The sequence below is a fragment of the Lutra lutra genome, chromosome 8, assembly GCF_902655055.1.
Source record: "Lutra lutra chromosome 8, mLutLut1.2, whole genome shotgun sequence".
In the NCBI taxonomy this organism is placed as follows: Eukaryota; Metazoa; Chordata; class Mammalia; order Carnivora; family Mustelidae; genus Lutra; species Lutra lutra.
In genome coordinates this window covers 26,186,204-26,213,119 of record NC_062285.1, presented here as the reverse complement: position 1 = coordinate 26,213,119, position 26,916 = coordinate 26,186,204, and the positions used below count along the sequence as shown (strand labels likewise).

General features: G+C 47.6%; 1 protein-coding gene across 6 annotated transcripts in view; it reads right to left on the bottom strand.

Moving 5' to 3' along the window:
- Positions 1 to 20,120, bottom strand: part of SEPHS1 (selenophosphate synthetase 1) — a 30,463-nt gene extending 10,343 nt beyond the window's left edge. For 2 of the 6 annotated variants that reach the window (XM_047740844.1, XM_047740840.1), the window contains exons 1-7: positions 19,794 to 20,118; positions 16,585 to 16,854; positions 11,258 to 11,361; positions 8,552 to 8,659; positions 7,517 to 7,671; positions 3,838 to 3,928; positions 1,794 to 1,893 (exon numbers count right to left, since the gene is read on the bottom strand). In XM_047740844.1, coding sequence (XP_047596800.1) covers positions 1,794 to 1,893; positions 3,838 to 3,928; positions 7,517 to 7,671; positions 8,552 to 8,659; positions 11,258 to 11,361; positions 16,585 to 16,777 — 751 coding nt within the window. In that variant the 5' untranslated portion in view covers positions 16,778 to 16,854; positions 19,794 to 20,118. The other 4 variants (XM_047740845.1, XM_047740843.1, XM_047740842.1 and 1 more) reach the window with 4 other exon arrangements.
- Positions 20,121 to 26,916: the final 6,796 nt, after the last annotated feature.

Below are 26,916 nucleotides of genomic sequence, written 5' to 3'. Positions count from 1 at the left end.
ACTTTACAGTGCAGAGAATGAACTTGAGACTCAGAGCAGTAGCTGGGTCCCCCGCCCCCGCAGCAGTCCCGGAGCGGAGTGTGGGAGGGGTACCTCTGGGCTTCCAAGGCCAGACTCTGTTTCTCATACCAGATGGTGCTGCATTGCTGATCCTGAAGCCCTGCACAGATTTTATAAAGTTCTTTTGTATCAACTTGGGATCTCATAAAAAAAATTAACTTAAGAGGGGAAAGGCAAATATTGGGGGAAAAAAAATGTTCTCACATTTTTAAGTACCTTTAAAATCAGAGTGTCAGTCATCAACATCTTTTCAGATCTGCTAGTCAACCCTAACATTTCTTCTTCTTTTAAATAACTGAAGACTCCATGATTAAGTATTACATACATTTGGTTCAAAATCATTTGGGGAAAAGTGAAGAACAGAGGGAATAAGACAAAGAAAATCCATTCAAATGCATTTTTTTTTTTTTTTTTTTTTTAGAGAGGCAGGTTCTCAAGCAGGCTCTACACCCAGCAAGGAGCCTAACTTGGGGCTGGATCCATGACCCTGAGAGACCATGATCTGAGCTGAAATTAACAGTCCTTCCGAATCACCCAGGCGCCCCACATTCAAATCCATTTCTGATGGGCGGCTCAGGGAACCCTGAAAAACTAAATGAAGAGTGGGGTTTTTTTGCTGTTTTGTTTTGTTTTGTTTTTAAGTAGGCTCCATGCCCTGCATGGAGCTCAGTGCAGGCCTTGAACTCATGACCCTGAGATCAAGACCTGAGCTGAGATTGAGAGCCTGATGCTCAACCAACTGAGCCACCCAGGTGCCCCAAAGAGTGACTTTTTTAAGGAAAAGATTTCTGAACTTCACTTTTCAAGTTACAAAATAAAATGTCACCCAACCCACATCCTTAAATACAACATGCCAATAATGATGAGAAAGAAAACTGGTATTTCCAGAAAAAAAATCATAAAAATTTCCATCACTGATTTTATCAACATTGATGAAATGTGGTACTGGAGAAAGAGCAGTGTTTATAGTTATACAGTTTTGGGTCTGAGAACAGGATCTGCCCGTATTAATGCATTTCCTCTTGGACAAAGGGGAGAAACAAGGTCGAGTTCTCATGATTATGAAAAAAAGGTCTGTGAGGCACCATAAAGAAAGCTAGCACGTGGTATACAAAGTGAACTCATCCGGTCCATATTTAATGAAGACCTACAGTGAGAACGAGTCCCTTGTTCTTTGAAGTGCCGGGGCCACCAAAGTGAACAAAACCAGTGGAAACTCCCGTCCTCTGGAAGCTGACATTCTACGTGCTGGTTCGCTTCCAAATCATCTGCACAGATGCTTTTCTAGAAACACTTCCTCTGGCATGTCAGAGGTCAGGACTTCAAGGACCCAGGAGAAGAGCTTCCTTCTTAATTACACAACATGCCTGATATTTTCTACATCCATATGAAAGCCAAAAAAGGGGAGAGGGAGTATAAGATGCTTGAACTATATCAAGTAATTCCCTTGGCAAGCCTTGCTGCTTTCTGGAAGATGAATTGTGGTTCTTGAACTTTCCTGTTTTATTTTAATCTGCTTTTGAAACAGTGTGGTACCAAAGCACTCACTCACTTACGGTGCATAAAGACTGTGGAATAGCCTCAATCTCTTACTTAACTGTTCAGAGACGATAGATAATAATACTTGAATGTGTTATAAGCTGTAGTTTCAAACCCCGGGCCCCCACTAAAGCACTGTGGGGCCCTGAGCAAGTTACTGCTCCATAACCAGACGAGCCCTCCCACCCCAATACCTGTTCTGTTGAGCCTCGCCATGTTCATCATTGCCTCCTGGTATGCCAACTCGACGTCTTCTTGGGTGACCACTAGTTTGATCTTATTCCATTTTTCAGGCTAATAACAGGAACAGAGGTTAGGAGGAAAAGGGGGGAAAATGTGATTAATCTTCTAACCACTTGAAGAAAGAATATTTGGGGGGGTCATCTTCTGGGGGTTTTGTTTATCTAATTTTGTACATAAAGTTAAGTTTCCAAATTTCACTTCCTGTGACCAGTGTTTTAGGTGCCCCCATTGGACGCTGAATCATGCAATCTTTTCTGTTTTCAACCCCCCCTTCTGTGGTCCAGTCATGCAGTTTCCTGGCCACGTAAGCCCAGCAGGACACAGGGCCGCAGAGAGAGGCTGCATGAGCGCCAGGGCGGCTTCTTTCCATGGAAGGGCGCAGATCACTCCGGGAATAGTTCCCAATGTCCTTTGCCGTTCTCCTCTAACAAGGTGATGACCTGCATTTTCATACAATTATACTTTTACTGACTTTACCCAAATTCTGCACTGAGCCATCTTGATGGACAAACGAGGGCGAAAACTGCTCTGACTACATGTGCCCTGAGGATAGCCTTGGGTAACCACAAAGAAGGTCACAAAGGTCAAAAGAAAAGAAGTTTCCTTTTTCCTCAGTCTGATTTCCAAAGACTCTAGCATCATGATACTATCATCCTGCTCCATGAGTGGCCATCATCCAGGCATTTGGTTTTTTTTATAACACCAAATAATCCACCACCCAATGCAGTCACTGAAGTCCAACCAGGTGCTCCTCCCTTATCCCACAGCTCCCCGTATCTCCCCCAGAGCTAACAACTAATGAAATTTTATACTCCTCTTTCTCCTACCATACAAAATGAAGTATTCTCATACATATAGATGCCAAAACAATATACTCTTTGGTTGCTTCTGACCTCTATGAAAGGGCATTATGTGTTTATGTAATTTTTGGATCTTGCTCTTTCCAATTCTAAGCATTAAAAAAAAACAAAACAAAAAAGTAAAGGTGGTGTCAGGTCGGGGGTAGGGAGAAGGATCCCAAACCCCTCATCTTAGAGGCTCCTCTGCCTCACCTGCTTCCTTGCTAAGAGACTCAGACCTGGGCAGTCGCATGGAGAGTTACTGTGGACTGCTGGCCAGTTATGGCCTTCCGATCTGACTTAGAGATCGTACCTGATGGGAGGTCTCCCCTCTTCACTGGATGGAAGGGAAAAGTAACTCAAGGAAGTGGCTTAGAGATTTTTCTCTACTCTGCATATCAAGGAATATATATCTGCTTGATCAATAACATAAAATTATTATTCTTTTTCAACTGTTTCTCAGAAATGGTAGTTCAGATGACAACGGCAGAAATTAAAAGGACCAAGCTATGTGAGGATATGCCACAACTGTAATAATTTTTGAATTGTTGTAGCAAGGAGAAGATCCCTAAATGAAGTGTGATCATAGCTCAGGAGAAAAGTGACTCAGGACAAATATCTTCATATTCTAGAGGCTTTCTCTACAAGATAATTATTTATCAAAATGTTTGAGTTACTAATTAGTTTAAAAAGACAACACAACCAAACACCTCATGAATAAAATTAAATTGTCAACAACGTTGCCTGTATTTATACCCCAAACACTACACTTTCCATATATTCTCCTATGATTTCTTTTAGTGATGCTTAAGACACGGAAGATAAAGCACTCGATATGTGGAACTCTGACTTAATAAAAGAAGACAGTCCCTAGAATCTGTAAAGGACATGGCTGATACCCTACTCTCTGGTGGTGGAACTGAAGGAGCTCATTTCTGGAAGCCAGAGTGAAGACACGGGGACGATCTAGATCTGAAACGTGCGAATGCATCTAAGGCGCAGCGCTCACTCCAGAGCAGACACGTCTGGAGAAAGCGTACTCCAACACGAGCAGACCAAGGAGACACTCGCCCGATCTGATAAGCAGAGTGAACGCCCTGCTCTCCACACCCGTCAGCGTGCTGTCCACCCCATCCCCAGGCGGTCCTCCACTCACAATGTCCAGCCACTGGTGCACAGCCACGGCCACCTGCGTCCCCAAAGGCTTCGTCAGCACTAGCACATCCCCCGGCACCGCATTATCTGGCCTGAAGAAAAGAACAAGGCAGTTCAGTAGCAATAGAACAGGAGGAAGAAAAGGCTGGAAAAACGGCAGTAGAACCTTCCTTGAGACTTGCCACTGAGGCCATTGCTGGAGCAGAAACACTGAAAGGACTGAAGAGTCTGCAAATTACCTACAGGATCGCCCACACCCCCAAGGAGTGGACAAAGAAGCAGACCACAGCCTTCGAAGGCAAAGGTCTCATCAGGCCACACTGTGTGTAGTCCTTAGTAGGGACCCACCATGGTTCTGGGGCAACAAGACTTCTGACACCAAGCCCGTTTCTCACTATCACTTGTGAAGTAGAGACACAGTGGGATGGGGCTCCAACCAGTGAGTCTAATGTTCTGGTGATTTCAGCAAAGTTCTCAAATTCAAACTGACCAACACTACGTTCCCTAGTTGGCATGCAGACAGACAGGCCAACCCTAAAAACACAAAGACCGACCCCCCAAGTGAAACCCCTGTCACACTGCGTCCTCACTGCCGGTCTTCCTGATGTCGGTTCAAGCTGACCACCCAGCCACTCTGTCCTCTGACGGGAGAGGACTCAGATACTCACCCACGTTGGGTCACCAAGCCAGGGGCACAGACTTAAAATCAACCACTAGCTCTAGATCACTGTTAGCTTTGAAAAATGTTCACCTGGTAACGGTATCTAAGAAACTCCTCTTCCAAAAACTAGGCCTTAAGACATTAGTGTCTTTCAGGTGTGACTCCGCCGCACCTCAGCGCTGGTAGGTTCGTAGACGGCACAGGTCATGTGCTGGCCACAAACATGACTACCCACAACTGCTGGGTGATTTTCAAGTTCACGGGCACTACTGGAGGCAAATATACCCAGGTGGGCAGGCTCTTTCCTGTCTGACAAACTAAACATAGCACTGTTGACCAAAAAAACCCACTGAAGCTTGTTTTGTTATGTTTTCCTCTCTCATTTTTGCAATGGCCTAAGTTCTTTTTCTACCAAAAAGATGCAATGTGGGAGGCAGATGGACCCTGGGATCTTCTGTCCTCTCTGTGTGGAAGCTTGAGAACCAGCAACACATAACACAGGAAAACAAAACTCTGGTGTAAGTAAAATGCAAGACCCGTTATGTGAAAGCTATCAGAAAATGTCTCTAGGGCGCCTGGGTGGCTCAGTGGGTTAAAGTCTCTGCCTTCGGCTCAGGTCATGATCTCAGGGTCCTGGGATCGAGTCCCGCATCGGGCTCTCTGCTCAGCAGGGAGCCTGCTTCCCCTCCTCTCTCTCTGCCTGCCTCTCTGCCTACTTGTGACCTCTGTCAAATAAATAAATAAAATCTTTAAAAAAAAAAAAAAAAAGAAAATGTCTCTAAAAGATTTTATTTATTTATTTGACAGACAGAGATCACAAGTAGGCAGAGAGGCAGGCAAAGAGAGAGAGGGGGAAGCAGGCTCCCTGCTGAGCAGAGAGCCCAATATGGGGCTCCATCCCAGGACCCTGGGATCATCACCAGAGCCGAAGGCAGAGGCTTTAACCAACTAAGCCACCCTGGCGCCCCCAGAAAATGTCTCTAAAAGGAGCTCCCATCAATTAAAAAATGGACAAAAGACATGAATATATGAAAAACATGCTCAACTTGCATCACAAAGGAGTAAGGTTTATGCCACCAAACAGAAGAGGTTTGCACGCAGTGTTGGTGGGGAGGTGGGGGCCGGGGCACTCTTGTTCACTGCAGGCTGAGCCTCTCCACAGGCCAGTCTGGAGAGATCGAGGATGATCACTCTGCACGTATATCTGACCTAGACATTCTTTTTGAAGAAGTTCTTACCAAGAGTCACGCACATGCAAAATGATGTACGTATCAGATTACAATGAAGTACCATCTGCAAAGTCAAAATAAACTGAATAATCTAAAGGTCAATAGTAAATTGGCTCAGACTCAGCACAAGCGGCTCCCTCGCCCAGTAAGGGAAACCGGTGATGAGGAGGAGGGGAAGCCCTGGCACTGCAGATCTCTATCTTCTGAACACGAGTCATGTGAACACGGTGCCTGCTAGTACTTAAGTACTCATGCACAGAAAAAAGGCGAACGGGTGCCCGGGTGGCTCAGGCGGCCCCACATCAGGCGCCCTGCTCTGCTCATGCTCACCTGCCCTCTCCCATAAATAAAATTAAAAAAAAAAAAAAAAGCTAAATAAATGGAGTTTCTTCTTTTTTCATAAAATAGGACATTTTCTTAATAAGACATCAAACATGTATAGTTAACAACTTATGTTCAGTGAATCCTTCAAAAAAAAAAAAAAGAGAGAGAGAGATCTAGAAGATCTAGAAATGACCAGAAAGCACATGAACAGATCATACGATCAGCTAGCAGGGAAATGCCAGTTTCACAGAGGGACGCAGATGCCCTCACGCCCACGAGGATAACTATTCTTAAACACGCAGACCGGGGAATTGAGGACTAGTGAGGATGTGGACACAGGCGTTCTCCTACGCTGCGGTTTTGGATGTAAAATGGTGCCACTGTTAGAAACCAGTGTGACAGTGGCTCAAGCTACGCAGCTACCCAGTGACCCGGTAATTCTCAGGTACATCACCGTGGGAAATGCAATGTTACGTCCACAAAAACTGGCACATAGAGGCTCACAGCAGCAGCATCTGTAACAGGTAGAAACAACCCAAAGGTCCATCAACTGTGAACACGTGAACACACGCTGGTCGATCATACCATGGAGTGTCATCCAGCCATAAAACGGCACGAAGCAGTGACACACGCCATGACACAGAGTCTGGAAACGTCACGCTAACTGAAAGCAGCCAGACCCAAAATACTGACAGGGCCTAGGATTCCATTTTTCCACTTAGCAGAAATGGTGAAAATGGGCAACTTCACAAGGCAGAAAGTAGATCAGTGGTTTCCAGAACAGAGGGGGAGAAGGGAGTTGGGAGTGACTGCTTATAGACATAGGGTTTCTTTTTGGGGTGATCGAAATGTTCTGGAATTCGACAGTGGTGACGGGTACACAACCTTGTTAATACTAAAAACCAGTGAAGAATATATTTTAAAAAGCTGAATTTTGTGGGGTGCTTGGCAGTCAGTTAAGCATCTAACTCCGGTTTTGACTCAGGTCCCATATCAGGCTCTGTGCTCTGAACGAGTCTGCTTGCCTGCCTCCCTCCCCCTCTGCCCCACCCTCTACTTTCTCTAATAAATAAACAAATAAGCAAGCAAAAAAATAAAATTTTTTAAAAAGTTGAATTTTATGTGATGTGAATTTTGTTATATGAATTGTACTTCAATTAAAAAAAACCCACAAAATTAAAAAAAATAGGAATAAAGTATTGCTACGTGCCACAAAACCATGACCCTTAAAAACAGCATGCTAGTGTCACATGAAGTGAAAGCGGGCAGAATGGGAGTCGGAGAACAGCGAAGGGGGATGGGTTCCCAGCTGGGGTGACGAAACGTTCTACAATCCTCGCTGGTGACAGGTATGTAACTGTGAAACACCACTGATGGGATGTGAATTAGTATTTCAATAAATCTTTACAAAAAAAGAAAAGAAAGGGAAAACCAGGCCAGGTGATGGGAAAACAAAATATGCTTACATGATGAATTCGTTGGGCTGGCAGACAGTTGTGGCCACTCCTCCCAGCACGATCCAGGGGTTTAACACCGTCTGGCCACCCGTCACAGACGTTCCTGCCTCCTCCGCTGCATCTTTAAAACCCTGTATAATTAGGGGCATCACTTTATCCCTTTCCTAGGGTTTAAAAGAACACAAATTAAAAGTCACGTAATTCAGTTCAAAACCCAGAAAAGAGAATCTATGCTTACAGTTATAAAAAAAGGATCATAAAATCCTACAGGGGGTCCTGTGGTTTACAGCCAGGGTGGGGGATCAGAGGAAGAAGCAGGGAAGCGCTGACACTGTAGCCATTTTTTATCAGAAGTTGGAAGGCGCTCTAGGTTACGACGTGAATAGAACCCAGACATCACGGAATTAAAAACTGGAATTTGATGGCTCCACAGGTCTGCCCACATCTGAGAGCCAGCTTTTTAAGGGGTCCTAAAGAATGCCAGGACTAGCTTCGCATGCGTCCACATACCCTCCTCCAAATGTGTGGAAGCGATGACCAGCTCTAATTTCTACGAGGTATGGCAAACCTCTATCTGGGGCACAAAAACAGGTACCTTTTAAAATCTACATGGAAATCATCCCTGTGTCAAAGGACAAGGTTTGGCAGCAAGGCCTCAGACACTGCTGTGCGAGCACGCGACTGCACGGGGCACCCCGCCGTGTCACCAATCAGGACCCCATCAGCCAGCGGAGACAGGCACCTGCCCTACGTGGGGCACACCCTGGGTCTGTAAGGGTAGGCCTGGGCCACATCAACTTTAGTAAAGCAAACAAACATGCCTGTCTTGGCTTCAGTCTACCTGGAAGAGAGAAAGGGAAGCAGGTGGTGGAAATGAGAGCAAGAATAGGCCAGAGTCTCTATTTTAATTCACTGGTAGCTGCCAAAAAATAAATGGGGAACCCGATCAAAGAGGACAGGCGTGCAGCTAGGCGCCTTCCGTTACAGACAGGGGACGAAGGACTAACCAGTCCAGTGACACCAGCAAGTCAGCAGACCACTTACCCTGTCGGTCATTTTATTACTGATTCCGAGCAGCATCAGCATATTGTCACATTCCGTGACCCCCATGGCGTAGAGGTCACTGAGGACGTTGGCACATGCTATCCTGCCCTGGAAGAGAGGAGAGGCGTTAGAGAGGACAACAAGGGGACTTTCCGTGTGTGCCTACAGAGTGCCTCCCAGGACAACTCGGGGACTTTCCAGGGACAGGGTCCCTGCTTTCTGTGTCCTTTATCACACAACCACGAGGCCATTCCTTCACTTCCTCAGGCATTCCTGGGACCACCTCTTCTTTCTTGTGCAGAACACATAATTTCCATGTTCCTTCCTGTTCTGAATATTGGGGGAAGCATGCCATTTATTTAGATGCGGGAATGGGGGTGGAGAGCAGATGCTGGGGAGAGCAAGGTGGGAGCTGATGGGTCTGAGAGGAGAGGTTAGGGAATGAAAAAGTTGGAAAACAAATGTCCTAACAAACTTGGAAACAGCCACGTATCCTGAACAGACTCTAAAAATATGTTGACTTTATTGGTTATAGAGAAGATGGTTTTTATAACACAGGGAGGGAGACATTTCAGTAGTTTCTCTTCAAGGCTGTATAAGATAAACAGGAAAAACATCTTGCTTGAGAAATCAAAAAACAGAAGAGAGAAAAAAACATCTAGGCCTGAAGTCAGATTGTTTTCTAAAGCACATAAAAAGCATTTCCAATAAACTATATTATTTAGTAAGGAACTTCAATTCAATAGAAATCTGAAAATAAATGTTTATCTCTACTGCAGAGTTTTTAAATATATAAGTTGTCAGGGGCACCTGGCTGGCTCAGTGGGTACAGCACATGACTCTTGATCTCAGGGTTCTAAGTTTGAGCCCCCTGTTGGGTGTAGAGATTACTTAAAAATAAAATCTTTTAAAAAAAAGTAAGGGCACCGGGGTGGTGCAGTCTGTTGAGTGTCTGAGTCTTGATTTCAGCTCAGGTCATGATCTTAGGGTCAGGAGATTGAGCCCCATGTAGGGCTCTGCCCCACCGTGGGCGTGGAGACTGCCTGAGATTCTCTCCCTCCCTCTGTCCTCCCCACCACCTCCTAAATAAATAAGTAATAAATGCAAGTTGTCATTTCTAGACAGTGAAGGAGAAAATGTCAAATTATCCTTCTGACACAAGGATAATCAAATTCCCAAGTATGATCATTTCAGCAGCTGGCTGAATGCTCGTTGAGGTCTTCTTACGAGTTCCTGGCAGATCGGCAGTGAGCTTGGAAGTGACAGGGGCAATGGAGGTTTGGCAACTCGGAGATGCCTGCCGTTGCTTGGGGCTGCAGCCATGTTGTCCCCTCTCTGATGCTTTTAAGAGATGCTGGCTAGTGGTGCCTGGGTGTCTCAGTCAGTTAAGTGTCTGCCTTCAGTTCAGGTCATGATCCCAGGGCCCTGGGATTGAGTCCCGCATCGGGCTCCTCGTTCAGCAGAGAGCCTACTCCCTCTCCCTCTGGCATTCCCCCTGCTTATGCTCTCTCCCTCTCTCTGTCAAATAAATAAAAAAAAATCTAAAAAAGAAAAAAAGAGAGAGATGCTGGCTAAAGGCTGAACTCTGGTCCTAGCTGCCTCCACTGCCTGGTCAGGTAGGGCACCGGTCTCTCAGGAGTCCTGCTCCAGAGGAGAGAACAGATGGTCACACAAGAGGCCGGACAGGTTTCTAGTCAACTGTATGCCTGTCACTGGCACCTGAGAAGTGACTTTCCTCTTCCCCATACTTAGTTGTCTCAGGGTCCAAGTCCCTATGCATGTGTGGCTTGAGTCCAATGCCCCTGGCACACAGGGAGGACAATTTCTTTTCTTTTTTTTTTTTTTAAAGATTTTATTTATTTGACAGACAGAGATCACAAGTAGGTGGAGAGGCAGGCAGAGAGGGAAGAAGAAGCAGGCTCCCTGCTGAGTGGAGAGCCCGACATGAGGCTCGATCCCAGGACCCTGGGATCATGACCTGAGCCAAAGGCAGAGGCTTTAACTCCCGAGCCACCCAGGCGCCCCAGGGAGGACCATTTCTTAACAGCATGATGCTCCCCATCTCTTCATTGGCTCCTTGTCCAGGAGGGTAGAGGGTTAAAGTCAGGCAGACCAGGGGGTTGCTGGCATAGCCAGGCACTGAGCCATCTGGAACTACATCTAGGCAGGCCACTGTCAGTAGCCAGGAACTTAATGCCACAGTTCAGATATGCATTCTACACAGTGACCCATGACACCCTGAGGTGCGTAGTGACCAGAGTCAGAATCAATGTCCAATAGCTTAACTATGGTGAGATGCTAAGCTGTTTATTTATTTATTATGAAGGAAACATCAGTCCTGCTACTGAGTGTGATGTAGCCTGAAACACAGGAATGTGGAATTTACAAATGTCAGAGAGAGGAAGAAAGAAGAAAACGCTAAACACGTCCATCAGCAGACATGCTGAGGACGCAACAGGTGTTCATGCACAGACACACACGCAGGTCCAAGCGTGGCACAGCAGCTCCCCGCACCTGCCTCCACTGCCTTCTGCCAGGTACCGAGTGTGAGCAGGGCAAACCCAATGGCTGTGAGTGCGGAAGGCAGGCGGGCGGCAGGATGATGACAGCTGGCATACGTGTATGGAAAGCAAAGGCCCCAGGCCCAGCCCCAAACCCAACCAACAAGCAGTTCCAGATGCAAACACACACCCGGGCCAAACTCACCATCATGTAAGGGTCATCGACGATAGGATAGATGTAATCTGTGGTTTGAACCAAAGAGAGACCACCATGCCTCAAAGGAATGACGCAAGTATCCATTCCAATGCCTGCAAAGATGAAAGTTGTCAGCATCCAGAAACCAAAAGGAAAAGCCATTTCATTTTATACCATCAGTCCTGGGACCTGGAGCAGTTTCACGCACGATGCTTACAGAGCACTGTGCCCTGCCAATAAGGCAATGTGTTTCCTATCAAGACCGGAACTGAAATAAACGTGAAACATAACTAGCTTAAGATGGAAAGTGAGAATACGATTTGTTAGTCATAATACTCAACTTCAATATGGTACAATTTTTAGACTTTAATGGTGCCTCCAATGGACATTTTTCCTTTGTATTACTGCATCATCTGGGCTGGCACCACAGAGAATTTCTTTAAAGACAAGAAAGCATCAGTGGAACTTGGGTTGTCTTAACTACATTACTTTTTGAGCAGATCTTTAGGTATTATTCTATTTTTCCCAATGGAAAATGTGTAAAATCTTTCATATATAAGAAATGTTATTATTACTTCTCCATTTTAGTCAAAAATGAAAATGACAAAGGTGGGGAGGGCACCTTGCCAGCTCAGTCATGTGGCTCTTGATCTCAGGGTCGTGAGTTCAAGCCCCATGTTGGGTGTAGACATTACTTAAAAATAAATAAATAAGCTTAAGTGAGAGCAAGAGAGGGAGAAAGAGAGAGAAAGAGGAAGGAAAGAGAGAAGGACAAAGTCAGAACAGGTATTCATTGTTTCCAATCAAGCTTGGACAGACACTGGTACTTATGGGATCTGGTATGTAGGTTCCCAGAAGTGTTTTTTAAGAGGAAACTTTAAAATCCCATGTTATTTCTCTTGTGGAAAACTTGTAAATGTCATCTTTACTAATGCTATAAATAGGGAAAAATATTTTGCTAAACAAGCCTGCAGGAAATACTTCAATTTATTAAAAATTGTTACTAAACATTTAGAAAGACAATACGGACGGTGGATGATCTAATTAGAAATAATTCCCTTTTACTGAAATCGGTTTAGAAATAGAAATAGTCAAAACTAAGATACAATAGGTAACATTACTTTGGAAATCACCTGTAAGGGGGACATTTTCAAATTAAGACTGGCCTTCCCACCAAGTAAGCCAAATACAGAGTGCTTTCCCTCCCCTCTCTCATCCTGCCCCCTTAGGAGGATGTCAACTTGGCAGCACGACAGCCGAAGGTGGAGAAAAAAATCTGGTTAAAATACCAAAGGAAGCAAGCGGATGGCACCCTCTAAACTCAGAATTCCAAATGGAACAAGAATGAATCGTATCTTCACGTTGAAACGAACACATGAGCACCTCTTATAGGGAGTAAAACTGCTGCGGCACGACCATCTCCGCACTGCCATGGCAAAGAACCCGTGAGAGGCTGCGTCACAGTGGCACCTCATATTCTCAGGCCTTGATCCATTATTAATGCACAAATAAAAATTGAGTTTAATGAACAGTCACGCTCTGTGAAGGCAGGCTGATTTCCAGCACACAAGATGGCAAGGCGGTATCCAGGTGTCAAGTCTCAGGGATGTGTGACCACGGAGCACGCTGCCCCGGTCATGAGTGTCCATGTGCATCAGATGGGACACGTGTGATAATTCATCCAAATGACACGTATGTGCACACCTCCCAGAATCTTCACCAGATGACTGCTTTTGAACAGTAAGTGGAGAGAGGGCAAGAACCACAATTTTACTCATATCGAGTCTCCCTAAATTGACCCAACAGGTCATTCTGAGGATACTAGTGTTTGCTTTAGGAAAGAGGGAAATACAGTTTTCTTTGGGGTTTCCATGTATAAACTATAGGACTCCTGAAAGAGATTAGACATAGTTGCTGAATGTTAGTTTTAAATGTTTCCCAGCAGCGCGCCTGGGTGACTCAGAGGGTTAAGTGTTTGCCTCTGGCTCAGGTCATGATCCTGGGGTCCTGGGATCTAGCCCCTCATCCCTCAGGGGGAATCTGCTTCCTCCTCTTCCTCGGCCCCTCCCCCCTGTTTGTGCTCAGTCTCTCTCAACTAAATAAATAAAATCTTAAAGAAAAAGTAAATGTTTCTAATCTGGTTAATCCAAATTTGAATTAAATAAATTTGATTTGTGAAGGATTTAATTTCTATTTATATGTATCATCAGAGCATTTTAACTGATGACTCTTATGCATGTTTACCCAAAACCCCCAACATTTCATTAATAATATATCAACTGTGCGTTTATTTTCTTTTACAGATTTTATTTATTTACTTGACAGAGAGTGAGCGAGAGCAGGAACACAAGAATAGGGAGTGGGAGAGAGAGAAGCAGATCCCCCCACCAAGCAGGGAGTCCAATGAGGGGCTAGATCCCAGATCCTGGGATCATGACCTGAGCCAAAGGTAGACGCTTAACAACTGAGCCAACCTAGGCACCCCTCAATTATGTGTTTAAATGACGTTTTTCATATGTAGGGTTAAGTAAAATACGTTAGAATTAATTTCACCCAATGCTCTAGGAAATGTGAAATTACATGTGGACCACATGGTATTTCTTTCATACAGCACCCGTCCACAGTGACTGGGGGCGAGAGGGCATCTGAGATGAGCCCTTGGCCTAAAAAAACCAGGATGAAGTTGAAAGGGAGGGACAGTCCAGGGAAAGGGCAGGGGGTAACAGTTGCAAATACCACAGCGGGGAGAGGAATTTTGGGTTTTCAGCAAGACTGAAACCATCCATCAAGAAGAAGAACCCTGCGGGGCACCTGGGTGGCTCAGTGGGTTAAAGCCTCTGCATTTGGCTCCAGTCATGGTCTCAGGGTCCTGGGATCGAGCCCTGCATGGGGCTCTCTGCTCAGCGGGGAGCCTGCTTCCCCCCCCTCTCTGCCTGCCTCTCTGCCTACTTGTGATCTCTGTCTGTCAAATAAATAAATAAAATCTTAAAAAAGAACCCCAAAGACCATACTAGCACCAATGCCGGCAGTGATCAGTACTTGACAGTTCTTAAGTCCCAGGCAAAAAACACCGACTTTTAACATTTCTTTAGTGAGAAAACATCTAAATCAACACATATACATTTAACAACTGTCACCATCTTAGGATCCAGGAAATCTGACACTCGTTTAGAGAAATAGTTTAAAAACAGATAAACACACTGACTGCTGTGTACATAGATTATATGTCTGTCTGGGTAAAGATACACATGGTACATACGCATGCACATAATTTCTTGTACTTCCAACACTTGGAAACCCAAGTATGGTTAGTTCATTCTAAAGATCAGGACACTGTCGCTCAGATTAACATTAGTGACTCGGTAGTGACTGTGTCCAGACAAGAATCTAGATCTGATTTCAAAGCAAAGTTTTGGCTCTCTAGAAGTTACCACTTCTGGGCAAGGTTTTAATACTACGTTTCCTTCAGCACCATCTGCTGGTAACCTGGGGTCCTTCTACCTCTGGAGAATGCCATGAATGCTCAATTTTGTGAGTGTGCATTTTTCTGAGAAAAGGTCATGGCTGGGGCACCTGGGAGGCTCAGTGGGTTAAAGCCTCTGCCTTCAGCTCAGGTCATGATCCCAAGGTCCTGGGTTCGAGCCCCACATCGGGCTCTCTGCTCGGCAAGGAGCCTGCTTCCCTTCCTCTCTCTCTGCCTACTTGTGATCTCTGTCAAATAAATAAATAAAATCTTAAAAAAAAGAAAAGAAAAGAAAAGAAAAGGTCATGGCTTCCAAATGCTTCTCAAAAGCCCTAGGAGTCTAGACTCCTTCGTGCTAGTGTTCTTCTAACAGCTTTTCTCTGCCTCTCCTCTTGCTGTTCCCATCTGTCCCCTTTGCCACAGTTAGGATGTAGCCTGCAGCCCCTTTTCTCATTGCAAACAAGGTGGACTTACAGAAACTGGGCGACAAAACAGTATGGGGAGCGGAGGAATCAGAAAACATGGATTCCAGGTCCCCACCCTCGCTCGCCAAGTGACACGGAATGGGTTACCCGGCCTTCCTGAGCGTCATGGGGCTGAGGCAAGGAGCAAATGACCTGACCCATTTTCAAAGTGCTTAACAGTCCATGGAATGCTCATCAGGTCAACCAGGGAAGCATCCAGAGGAATTCCTACTGTATCCATAAGGCTTCCATTGCATTTGGTTTTGCCCATTTGGCAGCTTATTTCTCTTGACAGAGTTATCTGACAGCGTTCTCAGCACATTCTTATTTTTTGACAAGTAAGCCAACATCTAATCCAACTCATTCACGTGGTATTTCTCCATGCTTAGGCATCAGCTAGACGAGGCTGGTGTTCTAACCGAGCTCATGGGAGCCAGCCCCGCAGCCCCTAGAGCGTGGGGTGTGAAGTTTCCCCTCCTCCAACCAAAGCAGCTCTGCTTTTGTATCTGCTTTACAGATCAGGGAAGAAAGGAGCATCCTGGGTTGTGAGACAGAATGCTATACGCCAGAACTGCACAATCAAATAATGGGTGAAAATGAACAGAATGAAGACCTTACGTAAGAACGCTGATCAGGTCACACACCACGATACCAAACATTCAAACTTCTAGAGTACGCGCCTGACACTCCAAAGGCCAAGTGATCATGGGCTTATGCCACGTCCTTAACACACCAGACAATAAAAGCTTAACAAATAGCCCAAGAGCCTAGAATTTCCTTCTGAACTCTGTGTTTGGGAAGAGGCAAACCACTAAAACATCAGGAATTTAGTCAAAAACAAACAAAACAAAACACCACACTCTCCAGGCCAGATGACGTCCTAGGGTCAGGCACAGACTCGGTCTAGTCTTCTCCCTCCTCCCTATCGGAGCTCATCAAACAGGGAACGGTGCAGAGGAACACCAGAGCCCACCCCAGCCCAGTCACCACCCTCCAAGCACCGCACAATGACATGTATGCACTACCTTTCCTAAGGCAAAGGAGAGAATGCAAGAGCTTTAAGGAAAATTTTAGGACAGGGGTATAAAGGAATTTCTGCTTAATCCTCAGCTAACTATAAAATTCCATTTAGTAAAAAATACTCTTACTGTAATAGAACTGTCTCAACTGCACACTTAATGGTTTAAAAATGGCTAGAGTACATTTCTTGATGCTTTTCAATACTTCATCCAAATAAGTTAGGATAATAGAATAGTTATTGTTGCTTTGCTCTTTGAATCCTTATAGAAATTAAACTTGTTGAACAAGACACCACGGATGACAGAAATTTGGCTTTCGACTCATTGACTACAGTTGCAGCCAAGATGCTTTCCTTTTGGGAAGCGTAAAAGAGATAATGGTTCACATACCAAGCCTTGGCATAACTGCTCCCAGAAACTGCTCATCTTCTTGGAAGTGGTTCTCTTGTAAGGATTCCAGCAATTTCTGCAGGACATCTTGGGGCACTTTGCAGCCAGTGCCCTTCAGTTCAGTGAATCTGGTTAGGCGGAAGCTCTTGTCCAATTCATAACTTTCCGGGTTAAAGGACTCCCGCGTAGACATGGTTCTGGGGCGCACACACCTCACAACTGGGCTCCTCCCCTCCCTCTCCTAGCTGGCTGGTTTCTTCAGAGATCCACCTAGGTCGCGCCAAAAAACAAAGACACCATTAAAAGAATTCTCACCAGTACTCGCTAAGAATCAAGTGGATACAGGACAGTGACAAATAAGTGTGAAAAGAGCTGCAGTCATCAGACCACAGGCACAGGGTGATCAGAGGCCCCAACAGTTCATGACAGTAATGCATAAGCCAGAACAAATCATTTTAAAAAGTGACTGTACCATCACAGACATCTTCTATGGGAGAAGACCTGACGTCTGTGTTGCTGTAACTGTGGCTCTGAGGGGCAGCCAGGACACCTCCCCTGAAGAAGGCACTCTGTGCCAGCTGGCACATGACACAAGGCCATCTTGAGCAGTTAAGTCCCAAAGGTTCCTCTGGCAGCCAGCATCATGAGAAAACTTCTAGTCACTGCATCTGTCAACCTAGGAGCACTATGGTTTAGAAATTACAAGGCCTGGCTAATGGCACTTTTCTGGAAAACCTTTTAATATCTTCTTTTAATATCTTATCTCACAGAGAAAAATAAAATGCCCATTAGACAGACACCCTGCAGGAAAAGGATGCTGATGGAAACGCATTTGATGAAATTCGTTATGATGCTCAATTCAATTTTAGAAAAACATGTTTTTACTCTCAGCCAAAAGTACAAGATGATCCAAAACTAAGGAAGCCTCACTAAAGAACACAACTTGAAAAGTGGAATGGCTGTTTTTAACACAGCAAGATTAATTTTCTCCAAGAAAGCAGTGGAAAGTTCTCTAATATTTTAATGCAGAGCGCTTTCCTAGAAAGCAAACATCCCGCCCAACCAACCAGTACACACACATCATTGACAAAATAAATACGCTTGCTCCTGCTCATTACGGTGTCACTGCAGACCGAAAATGATAAATTAAACTGTACTAAATCACTGGCATTTATGGTACTAGGTACCAGTGAAAAGTTTCTAGGGCAGACCCTTCTAAATCTGAAGTCTCGGAGGTTAAGCCAGAATCTTACAAGTGCTCCCAGGTTTTACAAACCTCCAGATTGATATTTTATTGGGCATAAGATTACGAACACCCAAGTTTTAGAGTCAGTTTCCCCTATAAAATTTATGATTAAGAACATAATTCCCATTTATAGAGTTTCTGATCTCCTGGGAAGCACATCACTCATTTAAAATCTCTCTCTCTGGTGCTCACGCGTGCACACACACACACACACACACACAAAATAACTAAATAAAATAAATCTCACAAAGCCCGAGTATAGGCAGTAATCCAAACTGTCCTCACAAAAACATGTTTGGGGGCGAGCAATCATTTCGGTTTGAAACCTACAACTCTGCAGGAATAAACCTTCCAAGACTCCAAGAAAACCACCTGTGCAAAAGGAGGGTGGCAGGAGAGCAAAGCAAATTACCCAGAGGGGAATTCTGAAGCCATTTCAGAGTTAGGAAAAGTCCAATAGCACTTTGACTTGGAAGAGTTTGGAACAAAACAACAGTGCTTTGCTCACAAAACGCCTCGCACTTAACACCGCCTCACTCCTACCAGAGGGGGAAAAAAATCCAACTCACGAGGCATCCAGTTATTTTCCTACCTCCAGCCCTACCGACCCCCCCTTCCCCGAAAGAGGCGGGGAATTTGAGCGACTAACTTCCTTTTAAACGTAATTTCTATTTTCCCAGATTTTTAAGAGAAAAAAAAGTTTAAAACACCTTAAGTCCAGAAAGCACACAGGCGTCTTAAAATTCGAAATGGAACGAGGGACACACTTCCACACTCACATCCGAACCTTGAAAACTTAGTTTTTGGAGGGTGGGTGTGCGAAAATGGGGGAAGGGGGGTGCTTGGGGAAATCGTAATTAATTGGGGGGGGGGGAGTAAATGTGCATAGCATGAAGCAGTCCACTTCAACCCAGAAGCCGCCTGTTTACACCTTTAAAACAATGATATGAATATTTAAAGACAACGGTTAACCCTTTCCTTCTCGGCCACCTTTAATTTTTTTTTTTTTTTTTTTTAACCGAGGTCTCCAAGCGGCCCGCACAGCTCGGGGAGCACGGTAAGCAGGGATGGGAGAGCGTGCAGCCACAGCCCCGTACCTACCTCCCAACCCCCAAGCCCCTTAGCCCAGGAAATAAACAAAGAGGTGGACTCCGGGCCCGGCGCCCGGAGACCCGGCGCTCTCCATGCAGCACGCGTCCAGGACGCAGCCAGAGAGCGGAGGCCGGCACGCGGGGACACCTTAAGTCCCAGGCTGCCGCCTTTAAAGGCAGACCGGGCCTCCGCTCTTTGTGCGGCGCTGCGCGACGGGCTGGCCGCGGCCGGGCCGAGGCAGCGCGGCACCGCTGGCTGGGCCATGCCCGCCAGCTCTCCCGGCGACGACGGCGGCGGCAACCGCAGCGAGGGCGCGAGGCGCGCGAGGCTAACCGGCCGCGGAGGGGCGGGCGCGAGCGCGGCGGGACCCCGGCCCGCGAGGCCGGCCTGGTCCGGGCGCCAAGGGTCAGGCGGAGCCGACTGACCGGAGGGCGCGCGCGTGGGGGTGGGGAGGGCCCCGGAGGGGCCGCGCGCCGCGCCCGGGGACCGGGCTGGATTCTCCCGCCACGCGCGCGGGCCGCCGCCGCCGCCGCCGCGCAAAAATGTCGGCGGGCGAAAAAATTAACCCCTGCGTTGCCGCCGCCGCCCTCCCCCTCCACTCCTCCCCCGCCCTTTCCTCCCTCCCTCCTTCCCCGGCTCCGCGCGGCGGCGGCGGCGGCGGCGGCGCGGGCGGTGCTTCTTTTTTAAAGCGGCCCCACCAAGCCCTGGCTCTGCCCCTCTCCAGGCAGCGCTGGAGAGCGCCGGCCGTGCACGGCTCCCGGCGGGCCCGGGCGGCCCGGAGGGGGATCTGCACGGCCGCCATGGGCCTGCGGACGAATATTCCCCTTTAAGCCCGGCGTCGCGCCCCCCCCTCCCCAAGCCAGGCGCTTACCGGTTCGCTTTGCGCCCTCCTCCTCCTCCCGAAAACGGGACTCCGGCGCTCCCACAATGCACCGGGCGCGGCCGGGCTCCCTTAAGCGTCGCCTGAATAAAAATGCCGCTCCCGGCGGCGGCGGCGCGGAGGGCGGGAGGGCCCGGGCCGCGCCTGGGCGCCGCGGGGGCTAGGCCTGGCTCGGCGGGCCCCTGCCGGGAACCGGGCCGCCGCGCTCCGCCGTGCGCCGCGCGTGAGGGGCCTTTAAGGGCCGGCTACCGCCCTTTAAGAGGCGGTGGGCCGCGGCCGGAGCGGCTCGGTGGCTGCGTGCGGCCCGGGAAGGGGGCGGGGGCGATGTGCAGGCCCGAGCGCGGCAATGATTGGTCTCGGGGGAGGGGTGGGGGGTTGCAAACCCGAGGAGCGGTGGCATCCGTTGCATGATGCAAAAAGGATTGATTTCAAAAGTTGCGAGTTGCATTGGCAGCAGCCTTTGGCGCCGGGGCCACCACCTACTTTTCCTCGACCCGCCGGAAGGGCCGGGAATGTTTTACAAAACCTGGCCAGGCTCCACCGCGCTACACCCTGCGGGACGCTGTACCTGCTCCCCTAGCGCCGCCGTCGTTTCGGGCTGGGAGACAATGACCGTGGAAAACAGTTTGAAAAAGAGTGGGAGCAGAGGGGAAGACGCCTCTGCCACGGGAAAGATTTTTTTTTTTTTTTTAACATAAACGGCGCGTTTGATTAATGATGACCTCTGTCGTCTCTCCTTTCTATTGTTTAGCCTGGCTCGGGAGCCAACGGGAGCCTTAGTGGATATGCAGACGTCCCGCAAAGTTTCTTGAATGTTCATCGTGCTTGGTAGGGAGTCCGATCTCAGGGTTCCTCGGTTACATTGTTTGCTCTTCACATGTCCAAGTAAACATGGCAGCCTAATAACTCTGTGTCTGGATTAACACTGATAGAACAGCTTCCGCATGAGAGAAGGCTTTCTTCAGGCTTTCCACTCTCTAATGTATTGCTGATTCCAATAAAACAAAACGCTTTCCCAAAACTGCGTCTTTCAGGGCTGCCCTCAAAACCAAGCAGTGTTCAGGAATGCCGACCAAACTTTTCTAGGGTGGTTCAGCATTTTCTAAATGGATTTGGGGGCAGGAATGTTTCCGGTCACCGAAAGGTGCTTTTCCTTGTGCACCAGGTTCGCAGGCTATGCAGATGCCCTTTTCAATCTTAAAATTTCTGCTGAACGATTCCTCCGGGTTTTAATCTCAGTAAGGATGCAGAAGTGATGTAACCTAGCAGACCGGCTGATGCAGGCTTTTCCGCTCTATGGGTCCCCCCCCCCCACCCGGGACCTCTACAGTAAGTTAGAAAAGAGCAGAGAAGCCAGGATTATCTAATGTGAGTTGTTGGACTTGTGTAAGAATGCCGTAACGTTGTGTTTGGCAAAGCTGGATTGCCTCTGAATCACCTGGGATCCCCAGGCAACCCTCCAGACCTCCGGAACCAGGGACAGAAGGATGCAGTATCTTTATTCCTCCCATCCTCTCCTTTTTGAGATAAGTTTTGTGAGTTGTTGTGGGGTTTTGGTTTTCTTTGTGAGGTGTTTTGTTTTGTTTTGTTTTGTTTGTTTTGTTTTTAAGCAAAAAAGTCACAACTAGGGGAAAAAAAGAGATTTGGGGGATTAGGGGCAAGGTGAGTAGGGCCCTGCATGGAGATGGTGTGTCATGCTGGGGAGTTTGGTATTTATGCTTTCGTCACCAGAGTTTGTCAGATTTGGTTTTTACAACTTGAGCTGGTCAAAAGGCTGTACCACATCTGGGAGGATGCCCTCCCCCAGAGGGGAAAACGGGGCCACATCTCTAATTAGGAGGTAATTGTAATCAGCACAGAGTCGAGGGAATTTAATTTGGAGGAAGAAGCAGAAGATGACCCCCAGGTTTCTGGTTTTGGAGGACTGGGTGGGTAGTAATGCTAACGGAAGTAGCAACTCTGAGAAGGCAAACAGGTTTAAGGCTGAGTTGGGTTTTGGAAATAGTCAATTTCAGGCACCTGCCAGATATTCTAAGCAGAGTGCAATTGGTCAAACTAGGGCTTGGCACTTGGGGTAGGGGGCTGGGCTCTGAGTTTGAGATGCAAATGTGGGGTCTATCAGCATGTAAATAGGGTTTAAAGCCGCGGAAAGAGGTAGGATTAACCAGGAAGGGGAGTTCGGGATGAATGTGAAGTGAAGGAGACCTTGGACAGAGCCCGGCGGGGCTTCCAAGTGGAATGGCTAGGCTAGCTGGAGGCTGTTCCCTGCGGAATCTGTGGGAGGCCAGCATCCTCAAAACCTGCTCCTTCCTCTCCCAGCACCCCCCACCCCCCACTGTAGCAGTTCCACAACAACTGAAGGCAAATTCTTCTGGGCAGAGGCTGTAGACTCTTCACTAAGCCACGGATGCCTTCATTCATACGGAGTCTGTCTCCAACCTTGGGACCCGGTAATCTACTGGATCTCTCCACCCCCCTTCTTTGCCCTAAAAGCATGCCTCTCTGTGCTTCCCCCAGTCCGCTTTTCTCCCACCAACCTTTTTCCGGGTCCTCCCCAATGGAACCATTTGAGCCCCATTTCATTGGAAGGCTTCTTCCCTGGGTTTTTAAGTCCTACAGGCTCCAACTAAACGATGGTTCTCCTGGATTCCTTTACCTTGTTAAAAAAAAAAAAAAATACACATTTACCAGCCCTGCTCCAAAGATTGTATCTAGCTGGCGTAATGGGTTGAATCGCTAGAAAGATTCTTTGCTTGACCAAATTTTAGTCGGGCTCCTGAAACTTCTAGGCCCATTTACATGCTTCCTTGTAAAATCCCGTTTTAGCAAGATTCCCTCCCCCACCCTCAAAAATCTGATGGGTCCCTCACCCCTCACCATCCCCCAGGTGATGTCTGATCATCCCAGCTGCCTGTTGCAAGAATCCTGTTAGGTCGGTTTAGCCAGAATCCCCCCACCCCTGTTATTTCCTCTTAGTAATTTTCCACACACGGGTCCTCACCCTGCTCCTTGACTGTAAATTCCCTCTTGCCCATGCTGTATTTGGAGTTGAGCCCAATCTCTCCCCTGCCACTACAAAGTTCTCTTGCAATGGTCCTGAGTAAAGTCCGCCTTGCCGTGTCCAACCCGTGCCATAAACCATTTTTTTTTCTTTAATAATTGTGTCCCCCACCAGAGATGTGTTGAAGTCTTAACCCCTGGTACCTGCGAATGTGACCTTATTTGGAAGGGTCTTTGCAGGTGTCATCAAGTGAAGAGGAGGTCATGATAGAGTCATGTGGGCCTTAAATCCAAAGACTTAGGAGAAAAGGGAGATTTGGGTACAGAGACACAGGGGAAAAGGCCTTGTGAAGACCAGGGCAGAGATGGAGTGAGGTGCCTTCAAGCCAAGGAATGCCAAGGATTGCTTCTGACCCCTAGAAGCAAGGAAGACCCTCACTAGAGCCATCAGAGAGCATGGCCCTGCCAAACCTTGACTTCGGACGTCTGGTCTCCAGAGCTGTGAGAGAGCACATTTCTGTGTTCTGCATTAAGCCGTCCAGTGTTTTGGTATCTGTCACGGCAGCCCCAGGAAATGAATAGAGCCAGTTGGGGTATGTGTTTGGGAGCAAGGAGTATAAGAATCATTGCTTTTAATGGGCTCCCCTGGTGATGGTGATGGTGATGCTGGGGAGTGGGTGGTGAGCACTATCTTATCCGGCACTCAGAGGGACAGGAGGCTGCCTGTTCCGCCTCCCACATTCTGCAAGTTCCAAAGCAGCTTCAGTGTCATGACTTACCTCCTGTCCTGACTTTCTCACTTAGGGTTTTTGCTATCCAGCATTACCACCATCTGTTGCCGGGGTAGTCACTCCCCTATGTTGATTGTGTTGTTCATGTTCAAAAGTGGTCCCTGATTTGTCATCATGGGAGGGGGGGCGTGGGAGGACTCTCTGGTCATGACTAAGACCTGGTAGGTGATGGACACCTCAAATCTAATGACTTTTACCTTCACTCCACTCTAGCTACCCATTCTCGTCTCTACACTCTAACTGTCTCTTCTCTGGAATATTAAGCACCAGCATCCTATCTCCGGTCCTGTAATCCCCCATTTCTTTATACCTGGCCTCCTGCACTTCCCCTATGTGGGGGTCACTGGTCTCTCAAGATGGTTCCTTTTCCTTCTGTCCAGCCTGTAACCTTCAGTATGCTCCACAGCTTTGTGTCCAGCCTGGAGCCCTCAGTATTCTCCATAGCCCTGTCTCCGGCCTGGAGCCTTCAGTACACTTCCATAGCCTTGTGTCCAGCCTTGAGCTCTCAGTATTCTCCACAGCCTTGTCTTGGACCTGGAGCCTTCAGTAAGCTCCACAGCCTTATCTCCTGCACTGCCCTTTGACCACATCCACCCTCAGACGTCCGGCCTTACGTCCGTTCCCTCCACTCTCTTCCCTACCATTTTACCAGGCAGAGAAAACTCAGAGCTTAGAGATAGTGCTATGATGGATATATGCTATCCAGTGCCCACTGGGCTTTCCCAGCAGCTCAGAAATCCTTAAATATGCTCTTTCGAATGTTCATTATTGTCCCCAAAGTCTGTACCATGCCTGTACTGCCCTCAGGAGCAGATGTAGCTCAAGAAGAAAATGGATGCCCTCAGAGGAAACCCTCAGCTTTCCCACCCTGTCCTTACCCCGCCCTCTGACCATCAGTGTCTTGGAGGGAGAACCATCTCTGTCTGTCTGAGGCTGGCCCCTCCCAGGGCACCAGCTGTCCCCTTCCAACAATAGCTAAATTAGGTTGAGGACTTACTATATACCCCACTGTATAGACTCTTTTATGTACGTTCGCTCTTAGAATTCTCCCAACAGTCTTGCAATCCAGGTACTATGATATATTTTGCTTTCATGGTGGAGGAAACGGGCTCAGACTGATTGAGTCACTTGCCCAAGATTACTGTCTTACTTAAGTTTCTTCTGAGGCAGATCTCCAGATGAGGATTTGGAGGAAGGGAGTTAATTTGAGAGGTGATCTCAGGAAGCACAAGGCAAGAAGTGGGCAACATGAGTCAGGGAAGGAAGAAAGTGCAAAAGAATATAAGTGAGTGGGTCTCCAGTGTGGGCTCAGCCCTGTTGGCGTCTGTCTGGGAAACTGGAACCCCCTCTGGGAGGTAGACTAATGTCCCTTCCCCAAAGACATCTGTGTCCCAATCCCTGGGATGTGTGAACCTGTTATGTTACTGGATAAAGAGGAATTTGGGTTGCAGATGGGACTAAGTTTGACCTTAAGAAGGTTATCCTGGATTTTCTGGGTGGGCAACACAGTGTAATTACAGAGTCCTTACACGTGGAAGAAAGAACCAAAAGAGGGACTCAGGGACATGGCAGCATGACAAGGATTCAGCCCAGTGTTGTCAGCTATGGTGGAGGAAGTAGCCACAAATCGAGGGAAATGGGAACTTCTGGAAGCTGGAAAAGTCAAGGTAACAGAGTCTCCTCTATTGTGTCTAGAAGGAATGCCCCCTGCAAATACTTTGCTTTTCACCCGGGGAGCCCCCTGTCCAGCTTCTGACCCACAGAACTGTCCGATCACAAATGTGCCTTTGTTCACAAAGTTAGTGGTAATGTGTCACCACAACAGTAGAAAACAAATACGCCCTCCTAGAATCATAGCACTGGCAGACAGGGAGGCTGAGACATTTCCCCGATGAACACTCTGGGTCTCCTTCCCCCTGGACAGGAGACTCAGAACTTCCTCCTGAAAGAAGCAACTCTGTTGCCCAGGGAAGGCAGGTGACTGAGGGGGACATGCTGTCCATGGCCTGGACACTGTCCTTGAAAGCATGGACGAACTCCCAAGAGGACTGGCCATCGATGGCGTTTCAGCCTCTGCCACAGCGCCCAGAGCGAGGCAGTCAAGCCGGGATTCATACTGGGGCTGAGTCTGGAGTCCATGTGTCTGGTCCTCAGGGCCTCCCTGCGGCATTCGAGGCCACGAAGCACACTCCTGCTCTTCTCGGAATTCTCGAGGGGGTTCCTCTTAGCTCTTCCCTCATACTCCTCCCAATCTCTTCAGCTACTTCTTCATCTTTTTTTTTTTTACTATTTTTTATTTATTTAAGTATCTCTACGCCCAACATGGGGCTCGAATTCCTGACCCTGAGAGCAAGACTCACATACGCTGCTGACCGAGCTTGCTAGCTTCTGAAAAAACCATTTTTGTTGCCTCCTCTTCCGCTGTCCTTCACCCTCACACACACCCCACGCTGATGTTGGTCAGGTTTGCCCTGACGTCCTTCTCCTGCTCTTCTTCCGTTGCGCGTGGCCTCTAACCTGTGTTGTCAATACAGTGGTCCTGCTTCGTGCTGGAATACTGAGCCCTTGGCGTCTCCAGGGTGAGATGTTCTCTCAGTGTTAAAAAAAAAGAAAAAGGCACTGGAGCTTGAAGACTTAAAAAGAGAAAAAGAAGGTAAACTATCTCCATAGTTTTTATATCAATCCATTTTGAAATAGAACAATATTCTATTTCGGATAGGCTGGGTCCTGGAAAATAGATTATTCATTTCATATGTTGCATTTTATTTGTTTTGCTGTGGCCACTCGGCCACTGAAAAGGGCATGACAAGCTGACCACCTGTTTCTACTGGGCATTGCTGCTCCAGACCCTGCCCCAGACACAGGCATCCACCAGCGTCCCTCAGCACCTCACAGCCAGCGGACGTGAGGACCGAAGTAATCGAAAGAATCATTCCCTTTCAACCCTGACCCCTCCACCCCACCCCTGCACCCTGCCATCTACTCTCCCCCTTACTGACTATCCTGGCGAATGGACAATTATCCGTAGAGTTGTACATGCCGTGGCCCCAGTGGCTCGCCCCAGTCCCGCTTTTCCTTTACCCTCCCCTGCTTTTCCCTCCCACCTTCCCTGCCCTGCCCTCCCCTCCCCACTCCTGTCTTGATTGATTTTCTCATCTTTCACCTTGACAATTGTGAAAGTATGCTAACTTTTTGGTTTTGTTATAATGTTCACTTGTTTCCATTCAGTCCAAAGGGACTGATGCTGCCAGAATGGTATTCATCAACGTAAACCTGACCATGTTCTTTTCCCTGACTAAAACCTTCAGGTGGTCTGCACTGCC